The sequence below is a fragment of the Gorilla gorilla genome, chromosome 11, assembly GCF_029281585.2.
Source record: "Gorilla gorilla gorilla isolate KB3781 chromosome 11, NHGRI_mGorGor1-v2.1_pri, whole genome shotgun sequence".
NCBI lineage: Eukaryota > Metazoa > Chordata > Mammalia > Primates > Hominidae > Gorilla > Gorilla gorilla.
Genome location: NC_073235.2, coordinates 93,839,443 through 93,855,450, shown reverse-complemented (window position 1 = coordinate 93,855,450; position 16,008 = coordinate 93,839,443). Strand labels below are relative to the sequence as shown.

The window sequence follows — 16,008 nt, the reverse complement described above, 5'->3', positions numbered from 1 at the left end:
CTCTTATATAAAATAAGAGAGCTAAAATAAAAGGCAGTATAAAACAGATTTCCAGCTTCCCTGTAATTTAGACAGAGAATGTGTTACTATCTTTAGGGACAGGGAAAAGCCTTTTTTCCCACCCATCAAAGTGTGTGTGTTCACATGTATTATCTGATTATCTGTTCTGTACATCTGATAAAGTAAACTCTTCAATTTGCAGGATTTAACTATGTTGCCTGAAGGTGTCCAAATTTTATGATTTCTCTGTCCTACAGTATTCCTTTAGACAAAGAGAAAAACAAATGAACAAAAAACTGAACTACTTGAGAGCAGCTGGAACCTGGAATGGAAAGAAAATGCAGCCCTGTGCTCCCCGTTCCAGCCAGGGCCGAGAGGCAACCGCACAGGGAACGCCTGGGCCGCTGCAGGGGCTCTCGTAGAAACTCAATATGGTGCATGGGGGAAAATCACCAAAGTCCTCAAGTAATCCTCTTTGAGGCAAAGGAAGAATGTGTTACAGTTTTGATTTTATGTGTTTTCAAACACTCAAAATAAATAAGAAAGTCTCCGAAAAGATGTAACATGACATTTTTTACCCTCCACAAGTGGAAAATCCTTTTTAGCTCCTTGTGAGTAGAATCCAAGAATAAGTAAGGTCTTGAGGGCCAATTCTTGTCTATTGGAGATAAGGAAGGCATCTTATTTTTCATTTCCAAGAAGTATTTTTGCACCTGTGTTGGGTTTGACAGAAAATACTACATGAGGAAAATATACCACAAAAGACACTGTTTTACATACATCATGATCAAATAAACTAGACAATAGTAGAATTTATTTAACTCTGGAATTTATAAAACTGTAACTCATCTGGGAAGTCTCTATTCCACTCTTTCATACTGGTTGGGGAAATATGAGTTCCACCAAATGGTTAAGAGAAAAGAATAATAGTAATGCTAACACTCATATTAACACTAATGCTAATACCAGCTAGCTCTATAGAGCTGTATTGTCTAAAATGCAGCCACTAGTCACACAGGCTATTTATATTTACATTTTAAGTAATTAAAATTAAATTAAATTTAAAAATCCAGTTCCTTAGTCACACTAAGTGGCAGTGGGGGCTGGCTCCAGAGTTTGCAGTCTGTTCAGCACTACATACACCTCTCTGAAAGATGGAGAACTCCAGAGTCCATGTGGGTGGAGCTGCACAGCCTGGCTCCCTGTCACCCCTCTCCCCACTAATTTGCTTGCCAGCCTTGCCCTGCCACAGCTCATGGCAGTTTCACAGGGTAAGGCCCTGGCTTTCTTGGATCCACTTTCCCCCAAAAGTTCTCTCTGTCAAATAAGGCAAACACTGTATTAATAATATACGGGTCATTAACAACTCTTTCTGACACAATTCTACCTGAATTTGGGAGAAGATGATTTTAAAAGATAACTAACTCTCAGTGTCACAGCTATGATTTAATTATTATTTAAAAAGTCACTTTTGTCATTTAGGAAAAGGCACATTTTATGGAGTTGGTGACATTAGGTGGGTAATTCCACAATGCTGATTAGCCACAGACATAAAGTGTCAACTTACAATTCTCTGAAGCGTAAACTCATAGATTTTCTTTCCAGCATTGGCTCTGAAGAATTTCCTGTATTCTCTACGTACCTTTAAAAAGAAGATGTAGGTTACAGTGGTTAATGTATGGCTGGTACAGGTCCATAATGATACACCTCTATTAAAAATGAAAAAATGTCAAACAAGTCAGTTTATAAGTGTCCTTTCTAGATTTAGTAAAATAATTGAAACACATTCACATAGTGGATCTTAAGTCAGAGAGAAAGAAGTTAAGAAATGTAAAATGATGAAACCAGAATGAATTGATGTTTTAAATCCTCTTAGTAGTTTTTGAAGAATCTGATGGTTTGACAAGAAACATTTTACAGGCACAGCTGCAAACTCATCCCCAATTAAAATACATTAAAAATTATATAAAATAATGTTCTCTTCAGATTGTTTTGTAAAAGGCAAAAAGAAAAAAAAAGTCTGAAGAACGTATCAGTTTCCAAAAGCCTTGCATAGAAGATAAGGCTTTAGTACTACACACTGAGAACTGAATATGGCTAAGAATTTAAATAGAAGCTTTGAAACTACCATTATCTTCCATTTCATTGCATTAATTTTTCTCTATCATCTCTACTCCCACCAAACTTTATACTTAATGCTATCAGAGCACTTAAAACATCATATTATAGTTTTAGTTCACACATTTTTTCCTTGCTATATTGTTATATTTACTTCATATACTAATGTCTAACAAATAACAGTAACGAAGTGGAGTGTTTGTATAACAAATGAATAAATTATATAGTTAAATTTTGAAATTGAGGGAAAAATATCTTAAGTATTTATTACCATCCAGATACAAATGGGAGAGTTAGAATTTAGCAAAATATTAGCCTATCTGAATAATTCAGATATTACATACCTTTTTTCTTTTCTTTCTAGTTTTCTAGGTTTAACTGCACATGTTCAAAATATTTCTACATTAGGGGATGTAAGCTAGTAATCTTCTATCCAAATTCAGTTTATAGATAAATGTTTTGTATGCATATTTTTAAGTTAAGAACTTAATATAACAATTCAGACTGCAGATTTCTCTTAAAGTTGTCTAAGATCTAGCAACATTGAGGCCTAGTCCTATAAAATAAGGGCCAGGGAGACCAAAGTAGCTGCTGTTGCCTTTAGATGAGGCATGCATGCTCCAAACTACACGAGTCCCTTTGCTCCTGATCCACCTGCCATCTGATGCTTTCCTCATCTGTATGACCAACCTGGTCCCTCTGAGCATTTTTGCACCAGACCCATTCTCTACATCTAAAGACTGTTAAGGTTTAAAAACTGTAACATATACCATATAGGCAGTTTTTCTTTTTACAGGCATACCTCATTTTAATGCACTTTGCAGACATTGAGTTTTTACAAATTGAAGGTTTGTGGCAACCCTGCATCAAACAAGCCTATTGGCACCATTTTTCCAACAGCATGTGCTCATTCTGTGTCTGTCACATTTTGATAATTCTCACAGTATTTCAAACTTTTTCATTATTTTTCTATCTGTAAGATGGTGAACTTAATCAAGAGACAGTGTGTGTATTCTGACTGCTCCACCCATTGGCCATTCTCCCATCTCTCTCCCTCTCCTCGGGCCTCCCTTATTCCCTAAGACACAGCAATAAAGAAATTAATTAATATTGAATTAATAACCCTATAATGGCTTCTCAGTGTTCAACTGAAAGGAAGGGTCACACACTTCTTACTTTAAATTGAAAGCTAGAAATGATTAAGCTTAGTGAGGAAGGCATGTCAACAGCTGAGGCAGGCCAAAAGCCAGGACCCTTGTGCCAAACAGCCAAGTTATAAATGCAAAGGAAACATTCTTGAAGGAAATTAAAAGTGTTATTCCAGTGAACATACAAATGATAAGAAAGTGAAACAGCTTCATTGCTGATAAGGAGAAAATTTTAGTGGTCTAGATATAAGATCAAACCAGCCACAATAACCTCTAAGCAATGCCTAATCCAGAGCAATGTCCTAACTCTCTTCAGTTCTAAGAAGGCTGAGAGAGGTGAGGAAGCTGCAGAAGAAAAGTTTATTAACTTTTCATGAAGGTTAAGGAAAGAAGCAGCAAGTGCTGATAGAGAAGCTGCAGAAAGTTATCCAGAAGATCTAACTGAATCACTCATGAATGTGGCTACACTCAACAACAGATTTCCAATGTAGACAAAACAGCCTGCTATTGGAAGAAGATGCCATCTGGACTTTCATAGCTAGAGAGGAAAAGCTAATGTCTGGCTTCAAAGGACAGGTTGATTCTCTTGTTAAATAATAATACAGCTGCTAACTTTAAGTTGGAGCTAATGCTCATTTACCATTATAAAAATCCTACAGCTTAGGAATTATGCTAAATCTACTCCGCCTGTGTGCTCCATAAATGGAACAACAAAGCCTGGATGACAGCACATCTGCTTACAGCATGGTTTACTGACTATCTTAAGCCCCATATTGAGACCTACTGCTCAGAAAAGAGAGAACTTTCAAAATATTCATGCACACTGACAAGGCACCTGGTCACCCAAGAGCTCTGATGGAGATATACGAGGAGATTAATGTTTTCATGCCTGCTGACACAACATCCATTCTGCAGCTCATGGGTCAAGGAGTAATTCCCAGTCTTATGATTTAAGAAGTACATTTTATAAGGCTATACCTTCCATAGACAGTGATTCCTCTGGTGGATCTGGGCAAAGTAAATTAAAAACTTTCCAGAGAAGAGTCATCAGTCTGGATGCCATTGAGAATATTCGAGATTCATGGGAGGAGGTCAAAACAGCCACATTAATAGAAGTTTGGAAGAAGTTGATTCCAACTCTCATGGATGACTTGGAGGGGGCTCACAACTTTAGTGGAGGAAGTAACTGCAGATGTGGCAGATATAGTAACAACTAGAATTAGAAGTGAAACCTGAAGATGGGACTGAATTGCTGCAATCTCAAGATAAGATGGAAATGAACAAGGAGTTGCTTCTTATGGATGACCAAATAAAGTAGTTTCCTGAGATGGAATCTACTCCTGATGAAGATGCTGTGAACACTGTTGAAATGACAACAAAGGATTTGGAATATTCCATAAGCTTAGTTGACAAAACCAGTGGCAAGGTTTGAGAGGATTCATTTCAATTTTGAAAGAAGTTCTACACTGGGTAAAATGCTATCAAATGCCAACATATGCTATACAGAAATCTTTCAGGAAAGGAAGTCAATCTATGTGGCAAATTTCATTGTTATCTTATTTTAAGAAATTGCCACAGCCACTACAACCTTCAGCAGCCACCACCCTCATCAGTCAGCAGCCATAGACATCAAGATAAGCCAAGACTCTCCACCAGCAAAAAGATTACAACTTGCTGAAGGCTCAGATGATGGTTAGCATTTTTTAGCAATGAAGTATTTGTAAAGTATGTACTTTGGCTTTTTAGACATAAGGCTATTAGATACTTAATAGACTACAGTAGAGACAGTGTAAACATAACTTTTATTTGCACTGGCAAACAAAACATTTGTGTGATTCACTTTATTGTGATATTCACTTTATTGCAGAGATCTGCAACTGAGCCTGCAATATCTCTGAGGTATGCCTGTATTCATATTCTAGTTACTGATTATCATCTGTCTTTTAGCCACAGAGTTGTCAGATCCACAAACATTTTTAATCTCAAACTAAGGTGAGAAGGGACAAGGAGAAGAAAAATGTTACCTAATAATTGGCTCCTGAAATTATAATAGTATAGGAAAGCAGACAAATGAAGTTACATAAGAATATATCATTAAAAATATACCTGAAGTCATACTATATTTAGTTGAGCCTCATAACTGAGCTCATTGCTATATGCATTTTGATATTCGACAGGGCAGGTTATTTCTCCCAAAATACAACTACAGACACTAAAAGCCTGGTGACAACATGCTGGCATATACGATGGTGCCCCCTGGGGAACTGGGAGTCTTAAAAAGGCCCACTGCACTTTGTAATTATTTCCACAAGAAAAGTCAATCATTTGAGAGGGCAAAATTATCATTCATATTAACATGATTCTCTTTTAGAAAAAAAAAGTACAAAATTATTATATTCTTGGACTTCAAGTAAGTTTGATCTTATTTCATACAATAATACTGGTTATATAGTAAAGCACCTCTGTTTTGTTGGAGACTGAGAGGAAAAAAGTTATGTCTAGAGTAAGCCCAGTTAACTTCTGCTAAAATAATATTCCTCTACAAACTGAATTTGCTTTGTAGGTTGCTAGTGTACACCCCTCATGCAAAAATGTTTTGAAATCATATGCAGTTAAACCCAGAAAACTAAAGATGTGAGTTAAATGGGAAAATGTTTACTTTTGTTTGACTTAAAAAAACCGGTTATAGAGCTTGTTTGGAGTTCTTCAAATAGAACATCCGTTAAAATTCATATTTAAGTTACTTCTTAATTACTTCAAATATTACTTGGTGACTATTCAGTATAATCAAAAAGGATAATTTACTAAAGTTTATAGGCTGAAATTGCAGAAAAAAATGCAGATTATTCAAAGCAGGATTCAGGGATATTTCTAATGGTTGTTCAGACTTAGAGTCAATGATTACTCAGATAATATTCAAATATTTGGAGTAAGATTAAACGTCATAGGATTAAAGTAAAAACAATGATAAGGAATACTGTCAGAAAGGGGCCTAATTATCCCAAAAAGGCAATATGGATGGCTTCCTATGGTGATTAATTATTGAATTTGGAAGACCAGATCCTTACATGGTGTAAAGAATATTCTAAGGGCTTCTCAGAGCTCAGAGTTATTTACTTATGTGTAGTTCTGTACACATAGTGTACCCTACTGTAGTAAGCACCACTTCAAAATAAACCCTGCCATAATCACAAGGTATTTGAATTCGAGGTTCTCTTTAACATGAATGATCCACTGATCTCTGAATCTCTGAACTCATTCATCAAAATCTGTAAGCTTAGTGATGCAAGACCCTTTGGTTCCGACACTGATCAATTAGAACAATGGTCGCTCTGAAGAAAGCTCTACTGCAGGCAGCCATTATTGGGGCAGAATTGGCACAAAAAGGGAAACAAAAGCCTGGCATCCCTAGGCTGGTCACTGCGGATGTAGGGCAGCTTTTAGCTCAACTATTGTAACTGTGTCTCACAGATTTTAAAAAAACACCTTACACTCATAAAGATAACAAACTAGAACTTTGATAACATAGTATCTTGAATAAAACATGCCACATTGCTATTACATTAAACCTATTATTTAAAGAAATAGAAATCACAAAATCAGAAAAAAAATTAGTGTATAGGTTTCTTCTGAAAAAGGTACAAAATTAAGCAAGATGACATTCTACAAGACTGTGCAGACCATCAGCAAGCATAATCAATCATTTTCTCAGGGTTAGTAGGTGCTAGGCTTTATGAAGTTCACCCTGGACAGAAACAAGTGGTTGAGGAAGTACCTTCAGTCCAAGCCAGTAAGCCCAAATGACAGCAACTGCATGCTTACGCCTAGCCTCCTCCTTCAAGCGTTTCAATTCCCTTCGAGCCTAGAATGTTTTAGATAGTAAATAAAAGAGACAGCCCAATGCAGACAGCACAAATGACCAGAAAAAGATACCCCACCAAACAGAAGAGCCAATTTATGAATAAGGATTTCAGAATGACAGAGGAACAGTGCATAACAATTTAAACCCAAAGAATTGGTGTCAGGCTGGTGCAGCGCTTATATTTTCAGTGCACTGAGATTCTGTTCCAGAGAAGGACAATCTGTGTGGTTCCCAAGGTAATCATTTCCCACCCCTTACTTCCATTCCTTTCCTTTTTTCTCCCCTGTTCTCTCTCTCTGTTCGCTGCCTTCTCCACACTCTTTCACTCCCATATCAAAGCCTTCAAACTCTGAGTAACAGCCCTAATGACGTCATTAGACTCCCCTTTGCTGACAGCACATTGGGCTGAAGAAGCTATGCACTCCTGAGTTCATCCCTTTGGATGGATAAAAAGACAACTCTTGTGAACAATCACTTAGAAAACTGGGAGGAAAAAAGTTTATTTCTCTGAAGTGCAAACAAAAACCAAAACTAACAAAACTCAAAAATTCCTTCCAGTCAAAAAATGAAAACTGGCATGTGTAAAAATTCAATTTTAGCTAAGGTCGCAAAAGTAAAATATACTGAAGACTGAAGCAATTATAGGTTAAACTTATAGGTTTAAAAATTACTCTTAGGGAAAAAATAATCTTAGGCAAGCTATTCTAAAGGATACAAATAGGCACTGATTGTTCAAGATATTATAGTACTGAGACTGGGAAATGAACTCACTGGATGGAGAAATCTTAGCAAGACCCATCTAAGAGTCCTTTTGCTTCTGCTATGACATTTCCCTCAGTTGACTAGAGGAACAAGTTTGTTCTTCACAGATTTTCAGGAAAAGCACAGATGAACAACTCTGGTTAGTTTTTGGCAAATTAGCTCTTTATGCAGGCAGATGTTGACTTTTCTCATTTTCTCATAAGATAGGCTTACAACATTGACAAGGTGGACTTCAAAACACAGGACTCTGTCGATGTTTGTGTTTCTAACCGGAATACACATTTTTAGCAAAGATGACCTTTGATTTTCTAAGTAACAAAAACATCTAAAAATCTTGTCCCTTGGGGTATGTGAAATGTTCACAGAGCCCACGACTATGCCTGGGGATTAGTGAGAGTATTTCAGGAGGCCTTTGTTTCTGAAAACAAACAGCTGATGCTGAAATTCCTGGGATTCTTCAGTGGCAATTATAGCTAGCTGTGCATGAACATAGTTTTCTGTTAAATCACAGATGATAATTCTTTGCACATGTAATATTTTGCTTATAATAATCAATAGCTGCCACACTGAGCCTAAAAAAAAAATTTCATTCATAAATTAATATTTTTAAGACATATGTTAGAGGCATTTCCATTGTCAACATGTTGCAGAAGACCGACTGAAGCCCAAACTTGAACATTCCCAACATGCGCAACCCCTCCAGAAAACCTCTAAAAAACTGCTAGCATTCATCAATGGGGGTGGGGGGGAACCTAAACATGCATGTTATTTAAGAGTTGTTTTGTTTTGTTTTGTTTTGTTTTAAAGAGCAATGATACTAGTGCCTTTTTAGTAAGCAATTAGTTTTATTGACCTATGCATGCCTAAGCTTCCTATGCATACTACTGAACTAATGTTTCCAGGTGTGTTAAATCTGGCGGCTAGGACATGCACCAGTGTGAGCCACTATTAATTGTAGTCATTCATCCCCTAATAGGCTAGAGGTAAGGACTGATTATTGCAGAATTCCAGGATGGAGTGTTGGGATATGTGCATCAAGTACCTTAGATCCAAGCCAGTAAGCCCAAATAACTGCAATAGCATGTTTATTCCTAGCCTCCTCCTTCAGCCGTCTCAGTTCCCTTCGCGCCTGTGATGCATTTGAAAAGGAGTTACAGAAAAGTTTAAGGCAGGAAAGGTTACTGCTGGTTTTCAATGAAGAAAGAAAAAGAGAGACACTAGTCACCACCAAATGGTAAACGCAAAAGCATGTGCCACCACCCCACAACAAAATGTTGGAAAGAGCAAGAGGCAAACACGTGCTCAGTAGCTCAAGCCAGTGAAACATTTTCTGCCCCTGAAGCCGAGGGTTCATGGTTCCACATGATGTTACTGCTGACCCACCGCCTTCCTTGGGGTCTCGGGCCTACCTGGGTCCCATGCCAATATGCAGCAATGGTCGTGACTGCTTCCTTACAGCGCTTTTGATGCTTCAGTTCCCGCAGAATTTTTCGAGCCTAAAGGGCAGAATCACCCAAAAGAGAGAACGTTTAAAAAAAAAGGAATTGACAGTGACTTGAAAAAAAAACCTGAAGAGATGATCGTCCTAACACCCATGCTATTGTGATAAATCAACAGGTTAAAGAAGGTGAAGGTGACTAGCCCCAAACTGACTATGAGAAGGTGGACAATGAAGACATCATTAAGCATGGGTTTCCACTTGATTGGAACAGCAGCCTCCCGTACCCTGATACACAATGGGAAAAATCTGACTACAGCACCACAAGCTGGCACACATCTGTGGGATGAAACAGTTCTCAGAAAGGGGCCAGAGGATTCCAATGATCCTCTAAAGGCCACTGTATCTCTTTCATTATTATTGCCTGGAATGTAACTGTAGCTGTCCTTTTTATTCAAGATATTTTTAAAACTCCAAAACCAAAATGATCTCATTGATCCCAAACCAGTGACTTCTTTCCATTAGTTGCTGGAAACTGATTTTATGGGGGCCAGGAGGACACCTGGTTTCAAGGTGGACTTTGGGTCCTTCCTCTAAGGTCTCTCGCCTATAAACGGGGCCCCAAGGTCCAGCCATGAGGCCAAGGAAGAGCCTGCAGGCAGCAGTTTCACTTACTCTACATGTTCAGATTTGTGTTTTGCCATTTGCTGTGAGACAACTGCTAAGCCCTTAAGTTGTCGAGGGCCTGGGCAAGGTCAGTCAGTGTTGCTGGACTCGGGACCCAGCGTCTACCCTCTGAAAGGGCTCCACGCCTGGGCACTACCCCTCTGGATCCAGACCATACCACAAAGTCTCCTCACAGGAAAGTGGTCAGAACAGGCTCTGAAGTATCGTTGACCTAGATCAGGGATCAGTAAACTTTTTCTGTAAAGTGCCAGATGGTATCTGCTTTTGGCTCTGAAGGTCACACAGTCTATCGCTACTACTTGACTCTACCACTACTGTAGTGCTATAGCAGCCAGACATTCTGTGAAATAAATGAATGTGGCTGTGTTCCAATAAAACTTTATTTATGTACACTGAAATCTCTATTCCATATACTTTTCATATGTCATGAAATCATCTTCTTTTGCTTTTTTAAAAACAACGGTTAAAAATATAAAAACCATTCTTAGCTTGCAGGTTGTATGAGAACAGGCAGCAGGCTAGATGTAGCCTGTGGCCTGTAGTTCAGTGACCCTTTAACCAAGCCTTGGCAACAAGGACCTAGAACCAGGCTGTCCACTGTGACGGCTCCTCCATGTCCCCACCACTAGACCTGGCCAGATCTCAGGATCTTTCAATCGTGATGGGTAGCCTGCAAGATGGTTACTGGACAGTTACGGAAGTCACTGGCGTAGGGATTCTGAGTACGAAAGCAATGGCTGTGAGATAGGCTTCTGTACCACAGCTTTTCTCGAAAACACGGGGCAAAGGGATACTGAAATCATGTACGGGTATTATTTCAAGGACTTCCTGCTTAGAGAACAAAGCGCTTAAAAAGAAAGCTGGTTAGAAGGAAGTGGCCAAGACATGGTCACCAGGGTCCCCGTTTGGCCCATAATATTTATTCTTTCCATCTGACTGTTTACAGGCGAGGCAGGAGACAGAGGAGCCCCTCCTCTGCAGGGTGACCCTAAAGACATTATCCTTTGTGAAAAACCAGAAAACCCAAAATAAATAAAGCATACTTCTTTTAAACTCACCTTCCAACCCCGGATATAAGACTGAATTACTAAGGCGGAACTCTTTGTCTGCTGGTACCTCTTTTGTTGCTGTAGGATAAAAGGGGAAGATATTGGCAGTTGTAGTTACATATCTGTAACGCATACAAGGATTGAGAAAGGGTATTTGCTCACTTCGTCTAACTGACTCAATTATACATACTCCTTCTGGAAACCAATACATAAAGAAACCAAAATATCAAACAATCCAATATTATTACAGTTAATCCAAAGTATGCTTTAAGGATGCTAAATAAAATAATTCCTAAATGACTCAGGACACAGCATTATTATCATTATTTTCTTCATCTCATGCTGTTATAATACAGGGTTCCACACACGGCAGATACTCAGTAAATGCATATTGAATGAAAACCCACTGAGTTCTGCATCCGCTTTTGAGTGTTCTCTCTTCTTGGTGTCATTTCTCACCATGCTACTTACTGGACCCACCTCTAAACCTCCCTAGTTTCTTTTAGGTTTGCTACTTTTACTCTGCCTCAAGCTGGAAAATCAGCTAAAAATTTAAGTAAACTGCTATCAATCAACTAAATATTTATATAGAGCCTCTACTATGCATAAAGCCTTTAAATAGGACCATGAGGATATAAATGTGCATCTGACTGCATCCCTGCCCTCAAGGAGTTGAAGTGAACGCAGGTCAACAGTATAAAGGATAAACAGTACCCTGGGAGAGATGCAGCACAGAGAGCACAACAGTCAGGCTCAGAGGCAGCAGAGGTTACTTCCAGGTGGGGAAGGTCAAAGAAGACCTAGTGAGGCTCCCAGCTCTGGCTCAACAAGCTCAATGCCCAGAGGCCTTTCTTACTTCTAGGGCTGATGCCCTGGAGTGGAGGCTGCTGGAATACTCCCTAGAAAAGTGAGCTTTTACAGTATTCACTTTGGAATATACACTGAAACATGGGCATCCCTAATGAAAATTCACAGCATTTCGAAGTACTAAAGTCACACTGTGAATCCCTCATGTTAGAAGTGCTAGCTGGCTCAGCCCCCATTCTCTGAGGCGGGAGAGATGCCTTCCCAGGCTTCCAGGCTATGTCTTGGAAGATCAGAGGTAATGGGTGATGGTATCAATAAATCGGCAGAGGAACAAAACAGGATGCCAGGGAGAAAATCCAAGAGGACCCTGGGACCTCAGACAAGCCACTCACCTTCTCTGGGCCTCAGTTTCCCCAGCTGTTAAATGAGGAGGTGGAAAATCTCTAGGATTCTCCCCAGAGTAATATTCCACAGATGTAGCTGTAGAACAGCTACAGTATCTGACCATCACTCTGACATCCATTTGGTACCTCTGTGTTTTCCTTTTTAATTAATAAATGTCTTGAAAATAAGTATATCTCACTTGAAAATTCATCTCTAGGAAACATGAAATATTACAAAATACGGAATAACTTAAAAGTAATCAGCAACTAAAAGGGAGCATTCAAGAAATCTTTTGAGTTATCTGGTTGAGGGAAAATAATGAGTTTAACCACTGGCTTGAGTAACATGTAGTGAACTGGTTGAGGTATGTAGTTCAAATTTTGAAAGAGATGTAACACTAGAACAAAGTTAATGCATTCTCTAAAACTGGGGCTATTATTAGTTTTCATTCTACAAACTAATATTGCTCATAACTCCTGACATCATGAACTAATGATAAATCGTGACTTTTTAAAATCTGGTGATATAAAAGCTTTATATTGGGAGAAAAGGTACAAATAGTACTTGAGCTTCCTTTGCATTGCCTGTTCTTTCTCATCCTTCTGATCAAATGGCCCCTCCCCGAAGTTTCTCCTTGACCACTCCAGCTTAGGTCACATCCCGCCTCCCCATTATTCTTTATGGCAGTTCTCTATTTCCTTCCTAGCACTTACAACAGTCTATAATTGTTCTGATTATTTGTTTGCTTAAATGCATATTGTCTTTCACTAGATATAAACTTTAGGAAGTCAGGAATTAGGTTGTTTTGTCCACCTTGCTAACGTGTTTCAAAAATATTTGTAGAATTCAAGACAGATGAATCCAGCACACTTGTAAACTTTTCTTAATGACCTCAAAATAAGAAATTATAAAAAGGGCTCCTTGAGGACTTTTTGGTCCTCTTGTTGGTCCTCCCTTTCTCAGGCTAACAGAAAACGGAGCATTATGAATCTGCAGCAGAGTTAAGGAGTGGTACTATGTGTACAGAGGAGACTCCACGGCCACCAGGCTGGGTGACAACAGTCCAAAGTGCCTCTGCAGAATGCATATGAATGACTCTATCATTCACATGGCTGGGCAGACTCATATTTTAAGACTTATACTGCTGGTTATAATCTTAACTAGCATGAGCCATTGTAAAGATACTCTCAGGCTGATTTTCTTTAGCTTAATCACTTAAATACCTCATTAATTTGTAAAACTTGGAAATAATAAACTAAAATGTATTATGTGAGAATAGGTCAGCGTAAATTATGTCTTGATTATATACAGCCCTATAGCAAAGTCTCTTTATCGCTGAAAAGAGGAAGAATATAAGAAAGGAGATGTGAGTGCAAACTTAATTCATTTTGTGAGAACACAGCCCAAGTTTCAATTAACCCTGAGGCAAACCTTCAGGCTTCTCTCATACCTGTGGTAAGCCTTCAACAAAACCTCTACAATCAAATGAGGAAGGAAATGCCAAAAAGAAATTTCATATTAACTAGGTAAACATTATTTATTATTGAATCTTTCCCTACAGTTAATAGAGCCAGATACCTAAGGACTAAAGAGAATGCAATCCTTTAACCAAAACCAGAAATCTACAAAAACATGGCATTAGCTTTCTGGAATTAAAGCCACTTTCAAAGCTGCTACAATAAAGAATAGCCAAAGAATAGTCAATTACTTTGAAAAACTAGCCCAACCAAATCAAAAGCTTAAATGATATTGTCTCTTCCAATCTGATGACCAAATTAAAAATGTATTTCCAACCAAATACAGCTAGATCAGTGAAAGGCGGTATGGCACACTGAACTTGAGCTCTAATACTGTCTTGGATTCAAATCCCAGCTCTATCACTTATAGCTATGTGGCTGTGGGCAAATTACTTAACAGCTTAGTGTCTTAGTTTTCTCATCTTTAAAAAAAAGAACCATTAAGAACATCCATTATCTCATGAGGTTGTTGGGAGAATTAAGTATGTAAAAATCACATACATGGTAAGTACATAATAAATGTTGGCAAATTAGCATTGTTATTACTGATTTAAAATGACTGAGACTCTTACCGCATATCTCCTATACCAGGCGGCAATCACAATTTGGCTTTTTTTCATTAGCAGGAAGTGTGTGCGGCATTTCCATCCCCGATATATCTTCTGAATGAGAGTGGCCAAGTCCTCCAGGCGTTGCTTCCTCAGGTCTTCTAATTTGAATAACTAATAAGAAATGATAGATGGACTTATCAAAAATCCTCTGAAACCTCACAGCATACAGGAAAGGAATTTTCAGGAGACAAAATGCCATGATGTTGGAGTCAATTACATTGAAAAAAAGAACTGAAAAACCATATGCATTATATATGATATGGATAATGGTCCATGAGAAAATTATTTTGATGGATTCATGAAAGACTTACAATTTTTATTCCAGTGATTCAGAATTTATGACAAATCAGAGAGGGGCTGAATTGAGCTTAAGTTTACCTTCACACTGTCTATGAGGATGCAAATTACTAACGGAAGGTAGATGCTGGAAAATTCTCTTAAATGAATTAAATACTTTCCAAAATCTTAACGTTTCCAAATTACCGGTCACCTGCTATACTCATTATACTTCACACTCATCTATTCATTGACAAAAAGATTTCCTTGGGGTTCTATGAGGTAGAATGCTAAAAGTATTTTTTTTAACTTAAAAAAAATTTTCCTTTTAGTGCTTTCCTGTACCTCTAAATAATGGGGCTGTAGTTCTTAAAATTAACGTATAATTCAGGTATTACAAATACAGACTGTTTACCTGCAGTTGCTATGAATGTTGTACCGTTGTCCTAACAGTTTCTTTGTGATTTCTTAAGTGTTGTACAATCTGTCAGAGCAGACTTTGAGGGTTCATAAAAAATACGCATTATTCTACTGCCCCTTACCCTTATCTGTCCCTGCCTCTTGATTATTTGTAGATAAACACACAAGTGTTTTGTGGCATTCATGGTGGCCCCTCATATAATGTTATAAAGTTAAACGTATTTTAAGAACTTTCCTATACGATTCCAACTTAAGTTCAGAGTGTAAAGGTTTTTGTTACATACTGTTCTTGGGTTTCGGATGAATATCTTTGATCTACCAAAGGAGTATTCTTCCACGGGAATTTCTAATTCATTAAATAGGACCTCCACACCAGACCTAAAAAAATAAAAATAAAAACAGTGAGTTTTCTGAGTTACAAAAATAGTTTTATCTTCTATCATGGTATCAGGTTCTCAGTGGTATAAAACATAGCTTCATTTCCAAGTGTAATTGCTCTTTCAGCAATCATCCATTTATCAAAGAATTTTCCACAAATTAAACTTAATCCAGTAAACACTGAAAAAGTAAATTTGGGTTCATAACTATGTACTCTAAGAAAATGTGGTATTAAAGCCAATTTCTTGATTTCATTAGTAGAGGCAATACTTGTATCAAAAATACCTATAATGATGTACCAACCTGGGCCAGGAGGGTGTGCAAGAAACTCAGATCTATTTTAAACTCACTCAGTTAATTCCTGAAAATATTTTAAACATTGTTTCTGCCCCTGAGAATAAAAGCAGAGACCAAGAAACAGTCCCAGACCAACGGGACGCTAAGGAACGTGGGCCTTACCCAGTGGGAGCAAGAACTGGACTTGGCCCTGACCTCTCCATCCTGGACCCCGGTTTCAACATCAGTCTTTAGAACTAAACCTCACTCCACCC

General features: G+C 38.1%; 1 protein-coding gene across 9 annotated transcripts in view; it reads right to left on the bottom strand.

Annotated features, from left to right (window-relative positions):
- Nucleotides 1-16,008, bottom strand: part of MYO1B (myosin IB) — a 179,656-nt gene that overhangs the window by 15,417 nt on the left and 148,231 nt on the right. For 3 of the 9 annotated variants that reach the window (XM_004032968.5, XM_055379282.2, XM_019022520.4), the window contains 8 exons: nt 15,364-15,457; nt 14,345-14,494; nt 11,074-11,142; nt 9,300-9,386; nt 8,933-9,019; nt 7,042-7,128; nt 1,568-1,642; nt 579-713 (listed from right to left, as the gene is read on the bottom strand). In XM_004032968.5, coding sequence (XP_004033016.1) covers nt 579-713; nt 1,568-1,642; nt 7,042-7,128; nt 8,933-9,019; nt 9,300-9,386; nt 11,074-11,142; nt 14,345-14,494; nt 15,364-15,457 — 784 coding nt within the window. The remainder of the gene's footprint in view (nt 1-578; nt 714-1,567; nt 1,643-7,041; nt 7,129-8,932; nt 9,020-9,299; nt 9,387-11,073; nt 11,143-14,344; nt 14,495-15,363; nt 15,458-16,008) is intronic. The other 6 variants (XM_019022522.4, XM_055379286.2, XM_055379287.2 and 3 more) reach the window with 2 other exon arrangements.